We start from the raw sequence: 22,750 nt of genomic DNA, 5'->3' as shown, positions 1-22,750 counted from the left end.
GATCTAAAAAAACAAAAAGGAAGGAAGGAAGGAGGGACGGAGGGAGGAAAGGAAAAAAGGAAGAAAGGGAGGGAAGGAAGGAAAAGAAGGTAAGGAAGGGGAAGTTGGGAAGAAGGATGCAAAGGAGGGAAGGAAGGAGGGAGGAAAGGAAAAAAGGAAGAAAGGGAGGGAAGGAAGGAGAAAGAAAGGTAAGGAAGGGAAATTAGGAAGGAGAAAGGAAAGGAGGAAGGGAAGTGGAAGGAGGGAAAAGGAGCGAAGAAGGGAAGGAGAAGGAAAGGAGGGAAGGAAGTAGGGAGGGAGGAAAGGAAGAAGGAAGAAGAAGAAGGGAAGGAGGAAGGGAAGGATGGAAGGAAGGAGGAAAGGAAGAAAAGGAGGGAGGGAGGGAAGAAACAAGTATAAGTAGTAAAGGATACCACACTCTAGCCTCTTCCATTAGTTTGTTCTGTCTCAATAGTTATTATGTCTGCAGTTGTGGACTCTTTTTGCAAAACTGTTTCTATTTGTTAGGGCTTGGAGGCATTATTGGAAAGTGACTAGTGATGCTTAAAGAAAAAAAACCCGGAAGAATCAACAAGACACACACACACGCACACACACACACACACACACACACACACACACACACACAACACAAGCAGTACGTTTTGGGGGCAGAGAAGCCCCTGCTGAGTTGAGAGGTACAGGATAGACTAATAGCTCTTTGGCCTTTAGGAAGGGAGAGAAGGAGGACTGGGAGTTGAAAGAAAGATAGCAAAAAAATGAAAAGGGAGAGAGAAATGAGTTAATGGATAGGAAGACAGGCTAACAGATAATGCTAGTTGGTCTCTGGAAAAATAGAAATCTACCCTCAGAAGCCACGATATTGTACCTTTTAATTTTTTTGGACTGGACTAATGACTGCATTGGAACAAGGGATTCCCAGTGAGGAAAGTTGCAGATTAGCAACTACTCTGCAATTTATAGTCTTTGAGAATTAACTGGGGCACCGAGAGACTGAATTAGTCAAAAAGCATTTTATTAAGTGCTTGCACTCAATGCCAGGCACTGTGCTAAGTGCTGGGGAAACAAAGAAAGGCAAAACAAACAAAACCAGAAAACCATAGTCCTTGCCCCTGTCAATCTCTAGGCAGGATCTGAACTCAGCCCCTTCTAACTCTAATTCTATTTTTCTTTCCACCATAACATGCTGCCACCCTATATTTCTGCCTTTAATCAGGGACTGAGGCTATAACTTTGAGTTATGCTATTATAGTACCTTTAAGTTTTATTAGAGATGGAAGATAAATAGGCAGAATGACATAAATAGCTGGAGAGTTCATTAGATAGTCATGGATGCTTGTTGAATTGAATGGATTTAGTAGGCACATGAACTGAGCAAAGGAATAAAAGAATTTTGTAGTTGGAAGGGACCATGGTGGCCCACTAGGCCAACCTTTATCTGAGTAAGAATCTACCTGGCAACATTCTCAGTATTTCATCTAGCCTTCCCTTGAGACCCTCTAGGGAGGGAGGTCCCCCTTCGTCATGAGGCAGCCCATTCCACTTTTGGGTAGCCCAAATCCTTAGGAAGTTTTTCACTAGATTGAACCTCCCAGATCTCTCTACCCATTGCACCTACTTCTGCCCTTCGGGGCCAAAGAGAGCAAGTCAAATACATACTGGCTCTTCCACATGAGAGTCCTTCAAATAGTTGAAAACAACTCTCATGTCTCCTCCTAGGTCTTTTCTTCTTCAAGTTAAACTTTCCCAATTTTTTCAAATGGTTCTTATATGGCATGTGGTCTGACCAGGGCAGAGTATTCAGGACTACCACCTCCCTCTTTTCATATACTATTCCTTTCTTAATGCAATCTACCGACACATTAGCTCTTTCTGGATGCCTTAAAATCCTCCTGACTCGTGTGGGACTTGCAGTCCACTAAGACCCTCAGATCTTTTCTTCTGACAAACCGCTGTCTAGACACATTCCCTGCCTCACCCACTGGTTATATTTGTGATGATGATTTTTTTTAACATAAGGGTAAGACTTGACATTGATTCCTACTGATTTTCATCTGATTTTGGTTCAGCCCAATATTCGGGCTGGTTGAGGTCTTTTTTAGTCCTGAATTTGGCATCAAACATCATCCTTGCTAGCATTGTATCACCTGCAAATGTGAGCAGGGAGAAGGAAGATGGAGGTGATTGGTGGAATAACAGATTGTTTTGCTTTTGTATTTCTGTCCCCAGGATTCAGCACACTGGCTTGAACAAAGCATGTGCTTAATCATTGAATTCAGTTGTTTTGGTGTGGATGAATCTCTAACAAGATTATGTACAGAGGGGAAAGGCAAATATTTGGAGCTTGATTTGGAGTCACTTTCACTAGGTATGAACATATAAGACAGTTTTCTCTCTTAGGAAGGATACAAATGATACCCAGTCACATCTCTAGACCCTAGAAGGAAGGGTTCTCCTTATTTCCTAAGTGTTAGCTCCTAGGGAAAAGTGAAATAAAGGTGTAAGCAGAGCTCTAATGGGGGGGGGCATTGCTCCAGGGTGTTGAAATGGGTCGGGGGATACTTAACTTCCTACATTAGCCCCTGCAACCATCCCTGATCCCTGACCCGTCCTTAGGCTACTATCCCCAGTGTTCCATTGCTGTGGCTTTCCCCTTCTATGGTCTGTCTCCCACGCCATCCACCTAGGTGGGGGTAAGCAGATGGGAGAGGAATCAAGGACAGTTAGTCATTCAAGTCAGGTCTTCTAGGGGATTGGCTTCTCTTCTCCTAGTGTAACTGCACCATTGATAGGTTGCTTTCTAGGCTACCCTCTCTCCCCCAGGAACTGAATCTACCCTAGGCAGAAGAGTTCCCAGTTATGATTCTAAGTGGAAATAATCCTGGGGTCCCACTAACCAGAAATGGTGATGTAGGCAGAGGTATTACTGATCTCCAGTCCTCGCTGCTGCAGGGATGCTGCATCTAGCAGCAGGCTTTCTCTCTCTGGGTCCAGGTCATCCCCAACCAGTGAAATTTCACAGCCATCCAGGTTGTGCACAATCTCATCAGACATTCGAGTGTCTGTCACTGGAAAAAGGAGAGGATCACAGATGAAGGGCCTCCAGAAGCAATGGATACCTCCACACCCCATGAAGACAATTATCCTCTCATGGCCTGATCTCTTCCTTCTGTAGTCATTTCTTGTAAAGACAAACACCACCTCGTGTTTCTAGAACCTTTTCCAATCCATGATCCCCAAACTCCCTACAATCCTCTTTCCACCGATGTTATTTCTGAGGGCCAAGTACTCATTCTAATTCCTCTTTTAAAATCAAGTTATTTTCCTTTTATGAGAAACTTGTTTCCCAACTCTACTTAAAGACTTTCCTTTTTCCTTCTGACTTTGTTTCTAGGGCAGCCTTACCTGTACCCTGCCAGCTCTCATCTTTTTTGGCCTCCACCTGGTGGGAGATGGAGCAGGTGATCTGGAGCTCAGGGAACAGAGGGACACCCTCAGGCCCTTCAAAGTCCACAGCAGGGCGCGCTAAGTGAGTCATACCACTCAGTAGGATCTGAGGGGCATCTGGTTGGAGGACCACAACATAGCCCTCCACATCAGGGATGGAGACACAGGACTCCTCACTGAAACACCTATGTTGAGAGGGATGGTAGGAGACAGTTAGCTATACCACCATGCAGGATTATTTTACATCCTCTTTCTAACCCCTGTCTCTTCAGGGAAAGACCCTCTCTTCACAAGGAGGGTGGAAGAAGAGGAAGAGTTAGTAATTCCATCCACCCACACCAGTGTAACAAAGCTAAGGGAAGAGACTTCCCTTCCTAGTGTCATTCCCAACTGTAGGAAAGGTTCTGCATAGGAAGAATTTGTCACTTATTTCAGCACCCATTAGTCCTCCTAGGGGACCATGGCTTAATTAGTTTCCTAATATTTCCTTGTCCATTAAGTCTGACAATGTTATCAAACATAAATGAAAAACAAAATCAACTTAACACTGACCTGCAAAAATAATGTGCGTAGCATCTGTGTTTTGTAGCATATTTCATAACAATGGAGACTTTAATTACCCAAAAGGTAATGGTGAGTTCACCATCATAACAAGCAATGTGAAGAGTCTAAGAGTGGGGTGACCCCAGGGAATGTTCCCCTCCCAGAGGCCTAACTCACCTAGTCAAGGGGACAAGGGCAAGCTTTAGAGTGGTCTACTCTGGTTGTACTGGGCCAAGTCCTACCCAACCCACCTCAGTCCTCACTGATTCTGTCCTAATGGCATCATGTCACTAAGCCTTGCCTTGAAGGCAGAGCCAAAACCAAACCAATAGCATAGCTGCTCTGAACTGCCCCTCTAGGGTGACCACACATCCAGTCAGCTAGCGTTTGCATGTTTGCTAGCTAAAAGACTCAGATGGGGGCAGCTATGTGGCACAGTGGATAGAGCACCAGCCCTGGAGTCAGGAGGACCTGAGTTCAAATCCAGCCTCAGACACATAACACTTACTAGCTGTGTGACCCTGGGCAAGTCACTTAACCCCATTGCCTAACAAAAAATAAAAAATAAAAGATTCAGATAAAAAGGTATATACCCCCTGTCCTATATTTCAGAAAGTGTCTCATCTTCCTGGGTAAAGTGAGTTAGTTCTGGTGAGGAGGGACTTCCTGTGTGCTAATAGAAGCCATTTTGCTTAGAGAACAATTACTGTTTATGCTTCTAAACAGGTTTGATGTGACTGCTGAAACTAAGGGAGAAAGGGGCAAAGTAGAGCAAGAGGAAAAGCAGAAGGGATAAATAGTCTGGAGCTTGTCTCAACAGGGAGGAAGGAGTCTCCAGTTCCAGAGTCACTGTGACATTGAGGAGTGGAGTTCCCAGGCAGCCTAAAAACAGTGCAGTTTAGGAAACTGTCTAAGATAACAGGCTGAGGGGCAGCTAGGTGGCGCAGTGGATAGAGCACTGGCCCTGGATTCAGGAGGACCTGAGTTCAAATCCAGCCTTAGATGCATAATACTTACTAGCTGTGTGCTCCTGGGCAAGTCACTTAACCCCATTGCCTATCCCCCCCCCAAAAAAAAGATAACAGGCTGGCAGCCATTTGCAAGTGGTTTAGAAAAGGATTTTTACCAAGAAGGTGAATTGACCATTTAAATGATTCTAGACTGAGATCATAATTTCTTCCTGAGTTCCCAAAATCACTTGTTCGGTTGTGTTGTTTATACAGCTGAGGGAAGTCTATCAGTTAACAAACATAGGAAATATCTGGAAAACAACAGCTTTAAGATTACTTGGGTGCTGTGTGAAAGATGGTTTGGAGAGCAGAGACTAGAGGCAGGGAGACCATTGAAGAGGCTGTTTAACAATAAATAGTCCAGGGAAGAGATGAAGAGGATCTGAAATAAGGTGGTGGTTGTGAGAGTGGAGAGTTTGGGACATATAGGAGAGATCTGTCTGAGATATAATTGGCAGATGGAGTCATCACTAGGGAGGGGCTCCAGAGGCGGAAATTTAGAGGGCATAGGCAACAATTGTACTGCTTCTCCAACATAGAAGCAGGTACTTTTAGCACCCAGTTAGAGAGGATAATTAGTTAAAATAAGTTATCAAATGATGCCCTCCATCCCTTGCCCCACTGCCCTAAACTCTCCTACATCAGCTTCCTCAGCAGCAGCCTGGTAGTACTGCAGGATCTGTATCCCCAACCCACTCTCGTACTGCTCTCAATTGAATTACCTGTGTGTCAGAATAGCTAGTTGTGGTTAATTGCATTTGGTGACTGGCTGGATATGGAAGGAAGGGGAATAAGAGGGAGATACAAATGATCTAGAAATTTTGAGCTAAGGGGATTGGGAGGGTGGTGGTTATCATTAATAGAAATATAGAAGTCAGGAAAAGGGGCAGGTTTAGGGGGCTGACCTCAGTTTTGAGCGTATGAAATTGGAAGAGAGAGTGGGACAGTAGGGTAGAAAAAATAATAGCATTTATATAGTGTTTTAAAGTTTACAAAGTTCTTTATATATATTATCTCATTTAATCCTCACAACAATCCTGTGAGGTGGTTGCTTTTATCATACCCATTTTACAGATGAGGAAACTGGGGCTGGGAAAAGTTAAATGATTTGCATATAGTAAGTATTCAAGACAGGATCTAAACCTAGACATTCTCGACTCCAATCCAGCACTATCCACTGTACCATCTACTTGCCTACAAGTAGGTACCTGGAAAAAGCAAGTATGAAATAGATCAGGGCTAAAGATAAAGATTTGAATCATATGATTGAGATAATCATGAGAGGCATGGGAGTGGAAGAGATGATCAAAGGAACCTTGAGGAAAATATATGTAATCATGTATGTATGGATAGATAGATAGATAGATAGATAGATAGATAGATAGATAGATAGATAGATAGATAGATAGATAGAGGGCACAGGGTGAGTTGAAGATGAAGGGGGATATCTGGAGAATAAAATTAAGGGGTGAGAGAGGATTATATTAAGAGAAGGAGAAAGGGAGAGGTAGAATGGGGTAAATTATCTCAAATAAAACAGACGAGAAAAAGCTTTCATAGTGGAGGTGAGAGGGAATGAATGAATGAATCTTATTCTCATTGGATTTGGCTTAAGGAAGGAATAGCATACACACTCAACTGGGTATGGAAATCTATCTTACCCTCCAGGAAAAGAGTGGGGAAGGGAACAAGAGAGCAAGGGGATGGTAGAAAATTCAAAAAAAGAAAAAGAAAACATATGTAATCAATCATTGAATCCACAAATCTGAATAGTCTAGTGCCTGAGACTCTTCCTCATTCTACCACCTGCCAGTTAGGACAACCCTAGTGTTCCCACCCCCATCTGTGATATGATGGAAAGGGCACTGAATTTGGAATCAGAAGATGTGGGTTCAAATCTTGACTCCATCATCTACTCTTTGTAACCTTGGTGACAAAGGTTTCCCTGGGCCTCAGTTTCCTCAGTGTGTGAAATGAGGGCATTAGAGTAGATGGACTAGATGCCAACCCTAATAATGTGATCCACGATCCTATGATCTACTTGTAAGGGAAGGTAAATCCAGGGGCCAGATCCAGAAGAGAATAACCCATTTAACAAAGAGAAGGTTGTGTGCCAGTCAAGGCTTCAATAAAGAGCTCTGAGTCAGGACAGAAGATATGGTCTTTCCATCCAAAAAGAGATTCCAAAACCCCTTGGGGGTAGAGGAAGAAGACTGCTTTGGTTCCAGACACTAAATACATTACAGCTGTTTATGTTCCCTTTAACAATTTAGGTTTTTATCTAGAGAATAAGACCTCATCTACTTCTTATGCCTGAACTGAACTGAACTGTCCTAGGTTTAACTTCCACTATATTTGCCTTGGCCAAACCTTGGACCATAACCTGGTTCTCTAGCCTGGTTTCCAAAAGCCCCTTCCCCCACAGCTCTAGCATTGAATTTGTTATCAGTCCCCAGTCACCACCAGAGAATTAAAAGCCCACCGTAAATTAAAACCCATCCTTATTCTCCCTAGGAGATAGGGAACAGTTAGGGATGTTTCTTCTCAGGTTGCTGATGGAGAAACTAGGGCACAGCAGGGGAAAGGGATTTGACAAGCAGTGGGCAAAGTGGGGGGAGGGAGAGTAAAAAAATCAGTTCCATCCACTGGATGGCAGTACATCCTAAAAATAAGCGTTTGATAAGGCATCAACAGTTGAATGACCGATGAGTACTTGGTTCTGTGATCTGGTCTATCACTTGTCTCTCATTTTAAAAACAAACAAAAAACCAAGCTTTAAATGTTTCACCTGTGGGTAAGCAGTCCTATATTGAGCCTTACATGGTGAGGCAGGACTTATTAAGATAAATGAGGGGGAAAAAAAGAGAGTGAAGTGCCTTGTGTTCAAGGTCACCCAATGGGTCAGTCAATAGTTTGGCAGGACCAGGAGCTAGGTCTCTTAACTGAGCTCCATTTGATAACACCATACTTAATATCCTTTTTTTCTTTTCTTGCTTAGAGAAAGGAACAAAGAAAATAAATGGAGACAGAGAAGGGAAGAGATTTTGCAAAAACGTCATTAAAATATGAGCCACAAAGTCCTGCTGGTAGTGTCTCGATTCTGCCACTCATTATCTGTGTGACATTGGACAAGTCACTTAACCTCTTGGGCCTGTTTACTTGTCTGTAAAATGCAGAACTATGGCTTCCGTGAGGGCCCTTCTTACTCTAACATTCTATGGTCCGTCCCCACACTCACTTGACAGCAGTGGCAAGGCGCAGGGGCCGGACACCAGGTGTTGCAAAGCGCAGAGTGTTCATGTAAGCCACATGCTGCAGGGCATGGTTGAAGGTCTCCACGTCATCTCCCTCCAGGGTGAGTAGGGACTGCGAGGGATTCACGTGGACCTGGGCCCCAGACATAGACACAGCCGTGAGCAGGACCAGGGGCAGGAAAAGGAGGGGCCAGATAGGGCAGGGGGCAAGAAGACATGCTAGGCAGGTAAAGGAAGGCCTGTACCTTCATGCCTTTGCCCAGGCTCTCGAAGTCCCTATAGTCCAGCCCCTCCCGACATGCATAGAGGCATTCGATAACCTCACGGCTCTCCAAGCGGCCTGAGCGCACGCTGAAACCAGCCAGGTAGCCATGGAAGTAGTGGTGAATCGGCAGAGGGTCTCCTAGGGCAGGAACACAGGAGCAGGAGCAGGAAATGAGGGAGATAAGAAAAGAGAGGGAAGAAAAAAGAGGAAAGAAAGGAGAGAGACAAAGGAAAAGGAGAAAAAGGCAAAATACAGGAGAGAGAATGACAAAATGGGGACATGGGAGAGGAAAGGAAGAAGGAAAAGGGATCAGGAAAAAGATGCAAAGATGCAAGGGAAATAAAACTAGAAGGGAAAGGACAAACTACTGAAAGCCAAAAAAGAAGCAGCAGGACAAAATGATGAGCCCCATGGAGAAAGAACTGGAACAAGCAAATCAGACCAAGAAGGAGAGAAGAGGAAGGGCAGCCACACAGGAGTGTGAAGGAGTGGTCTGCCAAGACACAGTCCAGTTCCTAAGGCTATACACCTTCCCTCCTACATGGCCTAGTGAGACTAGTCAAAAGGATTGGGTGTGTCAGCTTCAGAAGATGCTCAGATACACCACCAACTCCTCCTCCTTTCTACCTCTGTCACCACCACCCCAATCAACGTCAGGCTAATCAGAAGACCCCCTTACCTCATTCTGTGGAGGTACACCCCAGAGAATAACGGGCCTTTGCTTAGGTCATGGTCTTCTAAAGAAGGATGGAGTGGTGCATAATGGGGCTGGAGAGGGTACGGGGGAAGAGATACGCATCATTCCAGTTCCCCAGCAGAAACTGCTCCTTGCACAAACATACCATACCTTGGTTCACATCTGTGCTGTTGTCTCCCCCTTTTTCCTTCTCTTTGCTTTTTTCCTCTGCAAGGAAGAGAACCTGTGAGCTCAGGGTGGTAAGAGCAGATGAGCCAAAAGGAATGAAGGAGAGGCCCTGCCCTTCTGCAACCAGAATCCTAGCCCCAAACATGTCCTGCTTAGGAATCATGGGGGACAGCTTCCAAACTGGGCCCTCCTCCCACTGGCTACTCAACATTAATTTCCCAGACCTCAGTGTGATCCGATGAAATTTCAAATGTGATGCTCTGGAAGCCACAGCCTCAAATAAGATAAGTGAAAGGAGAAAAAACTTTATAATGGTTTCTGAAGGGTTCTTCTCCAGAGGAGATGATTTACTTCTCCATCTCCACTAATGATGGAGCAAGGACAAAACCGACAAAAATTATAGGAGGATTCAGGTGAGGCATTAGGAAGACTTTCCTAGCAGTCTGAGATGCTGACCAGTTTCCATGGCTATGGAGTCTCCTTCTCTGGAGCTCCTTAAATATAGGAGATTTCTGTTTTTCTGAGCCCCAGGTTTGCTTACTCAGATGTAATGGGATGCACAAAATAACTATCTTCTGCCAGTCTAGTAAGTACAGGCTACTGTTTCCCTATCAGTCACCCTCCTTTCCCTAACCCTAACTCACTAACCACCCCTAGGTAGTCCATCTTGCTTTTGCCCTTGAGTGGCTTCTGGATGTGGGTAAGGGTGGAGTAGGACTCACCAGTCCAGCAGGCCCCAATCATGAGGGCAGGCTCTTGTCGAGGTGGATGGATGAGGCCATTGTCATGGATGAGAGCAGGGTCAAAGGAGATTCCATCCACATAAAGTGTGACTGTGGGGAATTCAAGGTTCAGGGCATAGTGGTGCCACTCATCATCACAGACCTGGAAAAGGTTAACAGAGCCAGGAGAGGAATTAAGGCAGGACCACTCTCCTTAGTTAGTCTCTAAGGAAGTCTCAATAGCAATAATCCCTGCCTCCTGGGTGAGGAGAGAGATGTTACTTCTCAATGAAAGAGATGCTACTTCTTTAACATGAAGATCTGCCTTCAAAGTGGATGATAGAAAAAAAAAATCCAACATGCAAATACTCCTTAGAGTCAGTTCATTTATCACATAAAAGTACTGGGCCACTGGGGTCTCAAAGGACAGAGAAGAAGGAAGAAAAAAGGGAAAACCTCAAAAGCAAACTATCTCTTTCATACTTTTTCCAGGAAGTCAGAAGGAGAGACTGAGTAATGGAGAAAGGGAAGAGATGACAATATAAAACACTAGAGAGATTAAGAGGTGGGAAATGCCATTCCCTCTTTTCAGCCAAAGGAGAGACCTGCAGAAGTTCTAAGTTATCCAAGGACTGAGGATCTAGTTCTTGGATTATCCAAGCCTGTTGCTTCTCTTCCAATCTCTGCCCATTTTGTATGTGTGACTATTTAACCACTTGACCAGGGCATAAACAAGAGATATCAAAGGAGAAAAAAAAAAATCAGATTCAACCGCTTCTTGTGGTCAGCTAGAGATAGGTTGGTTGGAAATGGCTCTTGGCTCTAATTAGCTTTCAGATTTATCCACAGATTTTAAAATTATACATGTTCTTTTTCACTTATAACCATGAACAATCAAAGATCAGCAGCCCGAGGACTATTCATAGGAAAGAACTAAGAATTAAGGCCTATTTGAGGTTAATGGCAATCTACTCAACCTGGGAAGGCTTTCTGTAGGAGTCAGGCTTTGGAAGAAGAAAACAAGAGAGAAAACTGAGGAGAAGCTTCTATCAGCAGAAGACTCAGCATTGGAAGAAATGGATGGGAAATAAGGGATGAAGAGCATCTCTTCCCAATATTTTTCCATCCATCACATGTCTCCAGGAGTCTGAGTTTTCCATTGTGCCATCCTCACCTGCTCCAGTTTCCAGAGGAACTTGACTGGCCGGGCACTCTCCAGCAAAGGCCAGTAAAGGAAAGCAATTCGGCAGCCGTGGACTGTCAGCCAGTAGTGAGAGAAGCCATCCTCTGTGGGGAGAGATGGGGAGACAGGGTTCAAATACCAAGGCTTGAGACAAGGGTAAGTTAAGGCAAAAGGTGAGAGTAGACATTTGAGTCCTCTCAAGGTCAGTGACCAAGCTAAAAGGAGTGACTTGCCTAAGGTCCTACAGAGGGTGAAAGAGTAGGAAGGTAGATATATATTCATGCCTAAAGATACCCCATTATAGGGGCAGCTAGGTGGCATGGTGGATAGAGCACCGGCCCTGAAGTCAGGAGGACCTGAGTTCAAATCCAGCCTCAGACCAAACACTTGACACTCACTAGCTGTGTAACCCTGGGCAAGTCACTTAACCCCAATTGCCAAAAAAAAAAAAAGATATCCCATTACAGTGGGGTAAAGGGTGGAGTAGGCCCATATTGGAGGGGGAAATTAAGAGTGAAAGAGAATGAAATTCTGCTATCTATTCATTCTTTCACCCATTCAAATTTTGTTTTTATTATTGAGTTGTTTTTTTCAGTTGCATCAGATTCTTAGTGACCCTATTTGGGGTTCTCTTGGCAGAGATAATGGAGCGGTTTGCCATTTCCTTCTCCAACTCATTTTTTTGAGGGGGCTAGGCAATGGGGTTAAGTGACTTGCCCAGGGTCACACAGCTAGTGAGTGTTATGTGTCTGGGGCTGGATTTGAACTCAGGTCCTCCTGACTCCAGGGCCCATGCTCTATCCATTATGCCACCTGGCTGCCCCTCCAACTCATTTTACAGATAAGAAAACTGAGGCAAATAGAGTTAAGGGATTTACTCAGGGCTGCACAGTTAATAAGTGTCTGAGGCTAGATTTGAATTCAGGGGGATGAGTCTTCCTGACTCCAGGCCCAATGTTCTATCCACTGTGCTACCAATCCAGCTAACATTGATCAAATGCCTGTTATGTGCAGAAAGTAGGCTAAGAACTGGGTTGGAAAGGATGGTGCCAATGTATGCATTGATGAGGATGAACATTCCAATGTATTACAAGAGTATTTGGTAATCTACCTATCCACATTTATAGGTATATTTATTGAGCTTGAAGGGACCTGAAAAGCCATCGAGCCCAACCCCTTCATTTTATAGATGAGAAAACTGAGGCCCAGAGAGGCTCAGTGACTTGCTTGATTTCACAGCTAATTTACTGCAAAGCAAGGTCTAGAGCTTCAGCCTCCTGCCTCCTAGTTTGATGCTCACCATTCTGCACAGTGTTGCACACGATGGTTTCCTCCTCTTTCTTGCCCTTGCTGGGGGTCACTCCATGTTTCATCCAGAAGGATAAAGTGAAATGGTCACTGAGGCCATCTTGGGAGCCAGATCCGACCCCGCCCCCACTGCCCAGGGGGACCTGTACAGCCTGGGTCCCGTTGAACCAGTAGATGAGGCTGCTGTCCTGACTGTAGTGCACGGAGAGCCCTGCTGTCCAGTTAGCATTAGGGCCGGGCATAGGGAGCAGATCCACCTCCCCTGTGGCAGCACCTGTAGGGCACCCCACCCCCCCACCCCCAGGAAGACAGAATTATTAGAATCAAGATGTGGACTGAGTAGACTAAGATAGTTGTTCTCAAAAAGGGGGATGGAAAGAAGAAAAGTTTGAAGTATCTTTTCCAGCCTGCATTACTGCAGTCACCATGCTGCTTTTTTAAAACTCAGATTGAGGCCAGCTCCAGCAAGAAGCTTTCCTGGGCCTTCCCAGCTGGCTTTCCAACCCCTGCTTGCCCTCAGTGCACTTAACCATTGTAGTGTTGTGTTAGAATTGCCTCTGGCAATTATATTCATCTCTCCCATCTCCACTTTTTGGGAATAGGGAGTAAATCCAATCTTTCCTGTACTCCTAGTACCTAGAAGCTGTGAGTGGGTACTTAGCACATACTTATTGACCCCTAGCAGATGGTGCAAAGAAGGATTCTTGGGAAGAAAGAGACAAGGTCAGGGGGTGCTGAGGAAGAGCAAAAGAACATGACTCAGGGTTGGGATAGAGAAGGGGGGCACACCACAAAGTTTTCGAAGAGCCCTTTCTGAATAGTTGTCCCGATCACAGCCCTTGGCCACATGACTGGTCTGCAGCTCAATGGTGGCCTGGATGTTCCACAGTGGTTCATCACAGGTTTCTAGGCGGATGCCAGGAAATAAGGCCAGGCTCCCGGCACCAGGTGCATACTCAATCCTTTTGCTCCAGCCTATAGGGAGTGGGGGAGAGGGGGCAAAGAAAAGGAAAGTAAGCCATTTCACACAAATTTACTATGCTATTTCCAATTCCCCGCAGCCATCTCAGATTCCTTGGAGTCTAGCTTAGTCCATGACTGTCCTGCTCAATCCACAGGTAATACTGCAAAATCCCAGTCTGTTGCCTTCTACACTTGGGGGTCAGGCTGTCCCCAGGCAGAACTATGTGACCATCATGAAAGCCCAAGATGTTAAGTTTACTTCATCCAGGTCAGGATGAGGTACCAAAGGATTAGGGTGAAGTCTGGGTTGCTCACCTTGCCAGCTGGGCTTGCATGTGGGCTTCACCTGGATCTCTACCTCAGCATCATCAGCTGCCCTCTTCTTCCCACAGTCATATGCTGTCACTGTGAATTTATAGAGCCGCTCCCCACTATATTGCAGTTTCTCTGTGTTCTCAATGTTCCCTAGAAGATAAGATGATGGCCCATAGGAAGTAAAGAAAGGCCGGAAAGAGGATGAGAGAGGGAAAAGGAACGAGGGAGGGGAGCAAGAAAAAGGGGAAGGGGAGAGGGAGGACAGTAAGAGAAGAGAAAAAAGGGAGGGAAAAGGGAGAAGAAGAGAGGAGGGGAAGGGAGAGAGGGAGGGAGAAAAGAGTGGAGAAAGCAGGAGGAGAGAGGGAAGGAGAGAGAGAGACAGAGAGAGAGAGAGAGAGAGAGAGAGAGAGAGAGAGCGCACATGCAGTGGAGTCAGTGATGAAGAACAAATTGGACAATAGGAAGTTGTCTAGGAAGATATGGGATAGAATCTGGGGTAAGCAAGGATTTGTGTTCCAGTTGAGAGATCTGGGGGGACAAGAGTTATAACACCATGGTAGAAGTGTGGATGAACTCACCATCATTGTCAATGAGAAAAGGAGTATTGGGGGTGAGGATCTCATAATAGCAGATCTGACTGTATTGTGGGGAACAGTCACCATCAATAGCCTCCACTCTTAGAATTCGGTCATACAGCTTCCCCTCTGTCACTGACGCCCGGTACAGCCGCTCCACAAATACTGGGGCAAATTCATTCACGTCATTTACTCTCACGTGCACAGTTGCCCTGTACAGACCAGGGGAAGAAGAAGGGTTAGCATTGCCCCAATATTCAGAGAGCTGAAGAGGCAAAAGCCTGGACCACAGAGGGAGAATTCCAGAACAGAACTGCTTCAAAGCAGTCCTGAGCCTGTGGTAGGACTATATTCCTTAGGTCCCCTTGCCTCACTCCCCACCCAGCCCCTAAGTGTCCTAGCCTGTGCTACCATAACCCTTAGGCAAACCGCGTGGTAAAGAGCATGAACCCATAGGCAAGAGGTGCCCAAGGGAGGAAGTGAAGCACCCAGCTCAGGAGAGGGGGTTAAATGGTTTCCTAAGAGATGATGTAGTTAACTTCATAAGGGACCAAGGGGAATCTGGGCTCCTAACATGAGGCTGCGGATGTCAGACAGTGAACTCGGAAGCATTAAGAGTCCTCCTAAGGATTCAAAGCATTTGTCCTCACAAAGAGTTAACAGCTACGTGGCACAGTGGATAGAGCACTGGGCCTAAAGACAGGAAGACTCATTTTCACAAGTTCAAACTTGGCCTCAGACACTTACCAGCTGTGTGACTCTGGTTAAGTCCCTTAACCCTGTTTGCCTCAGTTTTTTCATCTATAAAATGAGCTGGAGAAGGAAATGGCAAACCACTCCACTATCTGCCAAGAAAACCCCAGATGAGGTCATGAAGGGTCAGATAAGACTGAACAACAAGAACTGACCTCAAGTAACCCTGTCAGAAAATGTGGGACATAAAACCAAGAGCTAAATCCAGAGCAAAAAAATAAAACTAACTATAAAAAGTAATGGGGAGTGTGTGTAACATTTACACATAAGGGGCAGGTGCCATGTAATGCGTATGTTTCACATGTTGTCCGTGTGGCATGTGTTATAGATCTGTGTGATTTGTATGTATGAAATGTATAAATGCAATCTATGGATCACGCACGCCTAAAACAGAAAGCTTCTGAAGGGCAAGGACCATGTATGTCACTGAACGTTCTGATCACCATCCCATCATTGTGGGTATTGGACAACCACTGAACAGAGGTGGTACGTGGGTGTGCTGATATTATTAAAGAATCAATATGACCTTGGGAGAAGGGACAGAAGAGGGCTCTAGTAGCGAAGTGAAAGACTCCCTCACTTGTGTGATTTCTTGGTGTTGGCCCCATCTGGACCTTCACCACAGTCATAGGCCTGAATCGTGAAGCTGTGCTCCTTCTGAGCCTCACAGTCCACTGGTTCCTTGGCTCGGATCAGCCCCTCTCCAGTCGCCTTGTCCAGGATCACAGCCTCAAAGGGAACCCCAGCCCCGTGCAGTCGGAACCCACAGATTTCACCTGGTCAGAGAAGAAAAGGAAGGCTATAATTCCCATCAGGTTCTTCTCTAGCTTCTCCTTTACTCCCACCTACATTAACCCTTCCCATCATCTGTTGTACCAGGCCCTGACACTCCTCCCAAACCTTTACTCTCATCTCCCCTTCCCTCCCTGTGGCCAGATCTATATAGTTCTAGCCCCTTTCCCCCTCTGCATGTTAACAAGAACCCAGCCCCCTTCTTCCTGTGCTTCCATAATGGAGACCCTGATAAGTCCTACTGAATTCAACCCCTGCCTATGTCCTTACCCCTGATCCCCCTTTCTCCTCTTTCATCCTTAGGTTCCCCTTTCCCTTGCCTCTTCCTAAAGTTTTTCCTATTCTCTTCCTTCTACTCTCTCTCCCTTCTTTCTCCCCAAGCTTTGTAATTTCCCCCATATACATTCCTATGCCTGTTTCTCCTCTTCCCTGTCTCTGACTACCCCACCTCTGGTTTTCCCTCCATTACCAGCATAACGCAGAGGAGCATCCTTGTCGAGGGCAAAGAGTGGTGGATTGAGTAAGACAGTGTTGTCATTCTCCATGACAATGCCCTGATACTCTGCTTCAATCCATGGCTTGTGTTTGTTGGCTGACACCCCAGGGAACAGAGAGGAAGACCCTGTGAGTCAAGACCCCACTTTATGAAAAACCCCTCTAGGCCCAGGCCTTTGGCTACCCTTACCCACCTTCTTCACTCACCCCTCCCCCACCTCCAGCTCCTTGCCTTTGTTATCCTCCCTCTAAATTTGCAAAGATAATCTTTTTTAGAGCTGGAAGGGGACCTTGGAGGCTATTTAGTTCAACTTCCATCATTTTCATTTTTCTCCTAAGAAAGCTGAAACCCCGAGAGGTTAATAAACTTACCCAAAGTCAAACAGGTAATAAGTAGCAAAGGCAATATTCTAACCCTGATCTTCTGCCCCCAAATCCAGTGCCCTTTCTACTCTACTACATCCTGCTGAAAGGGCACCAGCCCAACGCCAGAGAACAGGGTAAGGACATGGGATAAACTATAGAGATGAAGGGCAGAATATGAAGTCTCTTCTATTTCCGTGGCAACAAACTATACATTGGAGACCTAAGGTCTGCTCTGAATATCAGGGTCAAGAGAATGGGTGGCTCATCTCGAATAGGCACGTCAGGTTCTTGGGAGAGTATCAGGGAAGGGGTAAGTGGGATAGGGAACACCAGGAATTGACCATGAGAAAGCCCTGAAAAGAGGATAAGGAGAGAATGAGGTCACAGCAGAGATAGGGAGGGGGAGAAGAAAGGGTTCAAACCCTACTTCCTCTGAATTTCAGTTTAAATTCCTTCATTTCTCTCATCATCTATCCCAGACGACTCTTAATCCAGAACTATGCCTTCAAGGGAAAGTAAAGGAACAGGAGAGGAAGAAAGATATAGGGCAAAGGGAGGGCCACTCCATTGGAAAGATCAGGGATAGAGGAGAGAGATCAATGCCAATGATTGGACCCAATGGTGCCAGCGCCCTAGAGAATTATTGAGCTGGCCTACATACATCACTAATCCTCCCTGCCCCCACTGCTAAACACACTCACTCAGTACACATCTGCCAGTCCCCAGGATTGTATCTACTCACATCTAACCCTAGCCTAGAATTAGGATCTGTGGAACTTTAGCAAGCCTTGCTCCTACTGCTTTGTTTCTTATCCACATCCAAGATCTAGCCTTCATTCTTTTTTCCCCATCTGAGACCATTCCAAAAGGGGCATAGCTTTTCCCCCCATTTCTACTTGAAGGGCTCGGGGAACCTTCCCCCAATCCTCCCTCAAAGATCACGTTGGCTCTGAAGTGAGGGATTTAAGGCACAAGATAGACCATGTGGAGGAGCCATATCAGTGTCCCAGTGGGCCCAAATCTCCCAACGAGAAACTTGGTTTAGAATTTCACCTTCTGCCCCACTGCCCTTGCTCTCTACTCAACCAAAAAACTCCACTGGGGAATAGGCAGCTGTATCTGTCTTGAGACCTTCTTCATTACCAAATCCTAGGCTCTTAAATTATATTAATGAAGATACAATTTCCCTTGTATGGGAGGGAGAGATAGGAGTCATGTCATCAAAGAAGAATTGAGTCACTGAGAGGAAGTTTATCTCGAATGTCATGTAGGGAATATGCTGCTGAATCCAGAATTCCTGAGTGCCAGTATTTTGAGGGGGCAAAGCAGTCATCTGAGAATAGAACTGTCATATACTGGACCCTCAGCCCCTTGTGCGCTGTAGACACCATGCCCCTCCCTGTTCCCCTCCACAGCTGAGGGATGAGCCACAAGATGGTGAACAGGATAGAAAAGGATGTGGCAGGATACCAAAAAGCTGGGGTTGAGGCAGGAGATGCAAAGAGGACAGGAAGAATGGCAACCAGAACACAAGCAATAGGCAAGACAGACAGAACGCAAGATGGAGGGGAACAGGTGGAACCAGAGCAGCTTCTCTCCCTGCTTCTCCCCCTCAGCTATCTCTCCCTTTCCCTCTCCCCTCTTCCTTCCTCCCTCAGTTCTCATTCTCTCCTTCTTCGCCCTCCTTTTCATCTTATCCTCTCTCTCTTCCCTCCTGCAGTGTTCTTCTCCCTTCTCTTCTTTCCCCACTCCACTCTCTCCTCTTTCTTTCCTCCCTTCTCCTGTCCCCCCATTTCTCTCTTCCCCTTTCTTCTCTCCCCACCAGTTCTTTCCTTCTCTCTTCTCCCATTTCCTCTTCCCCTCTCTTCTCCTCCTCAGTTCTATCCTCTTTTCTTCCCTCAATTCTCCTTTTATCCTCTCCTTTCTTCCCCCTCCCCCAGTTCTCCCTTCCCCTCTCAGATGTCACCTCCCTTCTCCCCCCCATTTCTCCCTTTCCTTTTCTTTTCATTTCACTTCTCCCCTTCTCCCCAGTTCTCCCTTCTCTTCTCCTTATTCCCAGGTTTTCTCCTTTCCCCTCCCCCCAGTTCTTCTCACCCTGTAGCTTTCCTTTCCTCTCTCCCTATCTTCCTTCTATGCCTCATCATCTCTGCTCTGCTAAATGAGTGTCTTTCCCCTCTCTTTTCATTTCTTCTCTTTTTCTCCTGTTTTTCCCTCTCATCTCCCCCTCTACTTTCATGTCCCTTTCACCTCTGATAACTCTTTTCTCTCTTTTCCTTCCTCATAGTTTTCCCCCACACCTGTTTCTCTCATCCTCTTCCTCCTACGTCTGTCTCTCCATTAGCTTTCTGTCCCAAACCTCACTCTTCTCTCTCTCTCTCTCTCTCTCTCTCTCTCTCTCTCTCTCTCTCTCTCTCTCTCTCTCTCTCTCTCTCTCTCTCTCCTTGCCCAGCTGCATTTATGAATTTATCACCTGTTCTTTTTGCTAAAGGGTTTTCTGAGCTCTGGTAACCCACAGCCTAGCTGTGTGCTGGCATAAAAACATATACACACATGAACATGCAAAAACATACGTGCTCTGAATGGCTGAACTACAGAGAATGGTTCCTCCCTGGGACTGGATAGAGAAAAATCAAATAAATTTGCCACACACTCACAGAAAATACACCCCCTTGAGAACTGTGTAGATTTGAAGAACGATATGTATCACCCCTCAGATACAACTTCTCCCAAGAGCTCAGAAACCAATATGCAAACACAAGAAGAGACAAGCAATTAATATGATGTGATCAAGAAAGAGAGGTGGGGAAGGACACTGGGCTCAAGAAGAGTGGAACTACCTGGGGGAAAAAGGGGGAAGAGTGAGAAACACATGGGTGATGAGCATGTGAAGAAGCATGCAGCATTGGGGAAAGGGATGGGGAGAGGGATGGATGGAAGGAAAGACACAGGTCATACTCAAAGAGCCTTAGCATCTCCTGCCCACCTCCCAACTCCTTATCCCCCTTCCCCCCCTCCAGTGCCCACCCCCAATCACTCACCTTTATTACAGAAGCTGGTGGGGAGCAGGGAGGTCAGAAGGAGGGGGAGCAGCAAGGGGGCCATAGTGTGGGGCAGGGAAAGGCGAGTGTTCTCCCCTGGGAGCTTCTCTCCTTATTCCACCTTCAGGAAAGGATGCTGTGGGGAGGAGGGTCAAAGGATAAGCAAGGGAGTGACAGTGGAGGGGAACCTCATGGATTAATCCGTTGGAGCAGATCAGGGCAGACCGACCTGTATAGATAAGGTGGTGGGGGAGGGGGGCTAGCAATGGCTCTCTTTCCCTCCCGCTCCCCGGGTTTTCTCGATCCCTCACTCACTCCCACCCCATCCCTGCTACTGCAGAATGATGTCAGCACAGCCGGGTGGGGATTGATGGGACCTCTAGCCAATGGGGTAACTGGGGGGGCTGGCGCTGCAGGGAGGGAGGGAACCAATGGGACTGTGGTGCTGGTGCTGGAGAATGTGGTGGGGCTTTTTTTCTTCCCTGACTGCAATTTGGGGAGCAGGAGAACCGCAGGGGAAGTAGGAGAGTCATGGAATGAATGGAAAACCAGAGCAACTTGAGATCAGGGGGTGGGGATGTGAACCTTTGGAAAGGTTGGGGAGGGAGCTCTCTCCTAAATACGGCCCCTCCTCTTCACCTATGTTTTAGCTCCCCCTTTGCCCTCACTTTCCCAGAGTGATCTTTCAGCTTCTCCTGTAAGTCACAGGGACTAAACCCATAGTCTCAGCCGAGGAGACCCCAACATTCCAGCTCCCAGCCTAAAAGATTCAAAGAGACGTCCTGTACTTCTCAGTATGGAAGTAGAGAGAACTCCAGCGTTAGTGAGAGAAGCAGTGACCCCTTTCTTACATCCTCCTCCTTGGACAATTCACCTGTAATGCCCACAATCCACCCAGGATGGAGGGAGGTTCATCCAGTAGACCAAAGATGGACACAGATACAAAGGCACTTATGGATGCCACCATTTTTAATCTGTCAAGGCTCCCTTCTAATGCCTTGCCATTATTTTCCCCATATTCAAAACCAGGCTAAAACTGAATCCTGCTTATTCCAGCACTTGAGAGGTTGGGGAAAGCATGTGTAAGAACTGAGGCTGGACCTCACAACAGAACCCACAGCTTGGATATAGGAAGAACCCAAGAGAGATTCTAGGGGCAGAGATGTATAGACAAGGCCAGAAGAGGAAAGAGCCATTGCTGTGGGAAGGGGACAGTTCCTCTGGTGTCCCAAGCCAGAAAGGGGACAGTTCCTCTAAACACCCAGCCCAGCTCATTATTCGTCCTTTATCCAGGGCACTGGAGCTGTGGCCCAATTCCTCCTCAAGCTGTAGGTTTCTCTTTTAGGGTCTAGTGACTGTCACCACTCCTCACTCCTGGCCTCAACCCAATGGAAAGGAAATGCCATAGTGAGGGGGAGTTCAATTTCCCTCAATGATGGCTGGCCAGCTGCCTAGGTGGCATCATCTTCTGTCTTTTGATTCTCCTGGATCTGTGACTCATTCTTGGACTATCAGGATCCTGTTAGCCCACATCCCACCTGAATGCTGAGTGGTCCCATGAGATCCCTCTGCACTAGTCACCTACACCCAGGAATTTTGCCTATGGAGGAGACGTACTCAGCCTTCTGAAGCATCACTAGGAAGAAGTTTGCAGTCTTCCTACAAGGAAAGAAAGGCCAGTTTTAAACCAGGAAAACTTCAGGTGCTCTACAAACAACATTAACGCCCCAACCCCTATCTCCTTTGGCCAAATTCCTCAGGAAAAACTGAAGTCAAGAACAACATGGCAATATTCCAATTAATCAACAAATAAATGTATCTTAAGAACCTACTATGTGTTAGGCACATTGCAATCTAGTCCCAGTTCCCAGCTATCTGGTTGACACTTAGCTTCTAGTTCACTTGTGCTTTCCTTTAGAAGAAATCTACTAGGAGACCTCAGCCTCCAATTTACCAAGCCTACTTATGTAGATAAAATACTTGCCATACTCCCATCCCTCAGTTTGTCTGGAATATGGGTTTTCCCCATACTTCCTCTTCCTTTTGCTTAACAATCCCTACCCCTTCCACATCTCCCTTCATCCATTCTTTGTTCTCTTAGACTTTTTGATTACTTTACCTCCCCCTTAGGGAACATTCCCCAGGTCTTCTTAATATTTGGATTAGGATGAGTAAATTCCTCTCAATTCCCTTCATGCCCTTGGCCATAAACACTGGAGCCACACAGATTATCCTAGAGCTAGAGGGGCCAGATGGAACTATTGATTGCCTTGCATTCCTGTAGCTACACACAAATCTTCCTTCCATACTAAATATTTGTAACTATTTGTAAATATTTGTAACACCTCTAAGTCACATAAAATACAAAGGTAATTTTTTTTATCAGCACACATCTTAAGCATTCATCAGTTACATAGCACATAACATTCATGTTACAGTTAGATGTAGAAGACCAGATACATTACCTGCAGAAACATAATATATAGCACGTAGACAAAACTGTATACTACAAACCAAATACATCAATCACATGCATTACATACCACATACCACATAGCATGTTACATAGCCAAATGGCATCCTGTAGACCACATTCATAGGTCATATGCAATGAATAGCATACAGAGACAAATTACCAACCTTACCAACCGTAGACCAAATATGAAGGTTATCTGTGATACACAGCATAGTACACATTGAAGTTACATGCACTCCACCAATGGGAATTATCTGACTACATGGGTAACTTTCTCCACCATTGTATCTGGAGGATCGCAATTTATCTTGGTCACTGGCCAAATAGATGCCTTAGATGTAGACAGTGCCTTAGATGTAACCTGCTGTCCTGAGATCCAA

At 45.9% G+C, this 22,750-nt stretch overlaps 1 protein-coding gene across 4 annotated transcripts in view; it reads right to left on the bottom strand.

The window, feature by feature from the left end:
- CLSTN3 (calsyntenin 3) overlaps nt 1-21,547 on the bottom strand; it is a 33,005-nt gene extending 11,458 nt beyond the window's left edge. The window contains exons 1-15 of one of the 4 annotated variants that reach the window (XM_020994375.2): nt 21,512-21,547; nt 19,895-20,030; nt 16,465-16,617; nt 15,784-15,979; nt 14,454-14,662; nt 13,876-14,025; nt 13,387-13,572; nt 12,590-12,871; nt 11,281-11,393; nt 10,107-10,269; nt 9,367-9,423; nt 8,500-8,657; nt 8,239-8,387; nt 3,406-3,632; nt 2,898-3,068 (exon numbers count right to left, since the gene is read on the bottom strand). In XM_020994375.2, the coding sequence (XP_020850034.1) occupies nt 2,898-3,068; nt 3,406-3,632; nt 8,239-8,387; nt 8,500-8,657; nt 9,367-9,423; nt 10,107-10,269; nt 11,281-11,393; nt 12,590-12,871; nt 13,387-13,572; nt 13,876-14,025; nt 14,454-14,662; nt 15,784-15,979; nt 16,465-16,617; nt 19,895-19,958 (2,278 nt within the window). In that variant the 5' untranslated portion in view covers nt 19,959-20,030; nt 21,512-21,547. Of the gene's footprint in view, nt 1-2,897; nt 3,069-3,405; nt 3,633-8,238; nt 8,388-8,499; nt 8,658-9,366; nt 9,424-10,106; nt 10,270-11,280; nt 11,394-12,589; nt 12,872-13,386; nt 13,573-13,875; nt 14,026-14,453; nt 14,663-15,783; nt 15,980-16,464; nt 16,618-19,894; nt 20,233-21,511 lie in introns of those variants that run through there. The other 3 variants (XM_020994373.2, XM_020994376.2, XM_020994374.2) reach the window with 3 other exon arrangements.
- Nucleotides 21,548-22,750: the final 1,203 nt, after the last annotated feature.

Source organism: Phascolarctos cinereus, unplaced genomic scaffold, assembly GCF_003287225.1.
Source record: "Phascolarctos cinereus isolate Bilbo 61053 unplaced genomic scaffold, phaCin_HiC Scaffold_1;HRSCAF=81, whole genome shotgun sequence".
Classification (NCBI taxonomy): Eukaryota; Metazoa; Chordata; class Mammalia; order Diprotodontia; family Phascolarctidae; genus Phascolarctos; species Phascolarctos cinereus.
Note: the sequence above shows the minus strand (reverse complement) of the source record. Positions and strands in the feature narration are given on the sequence as shown.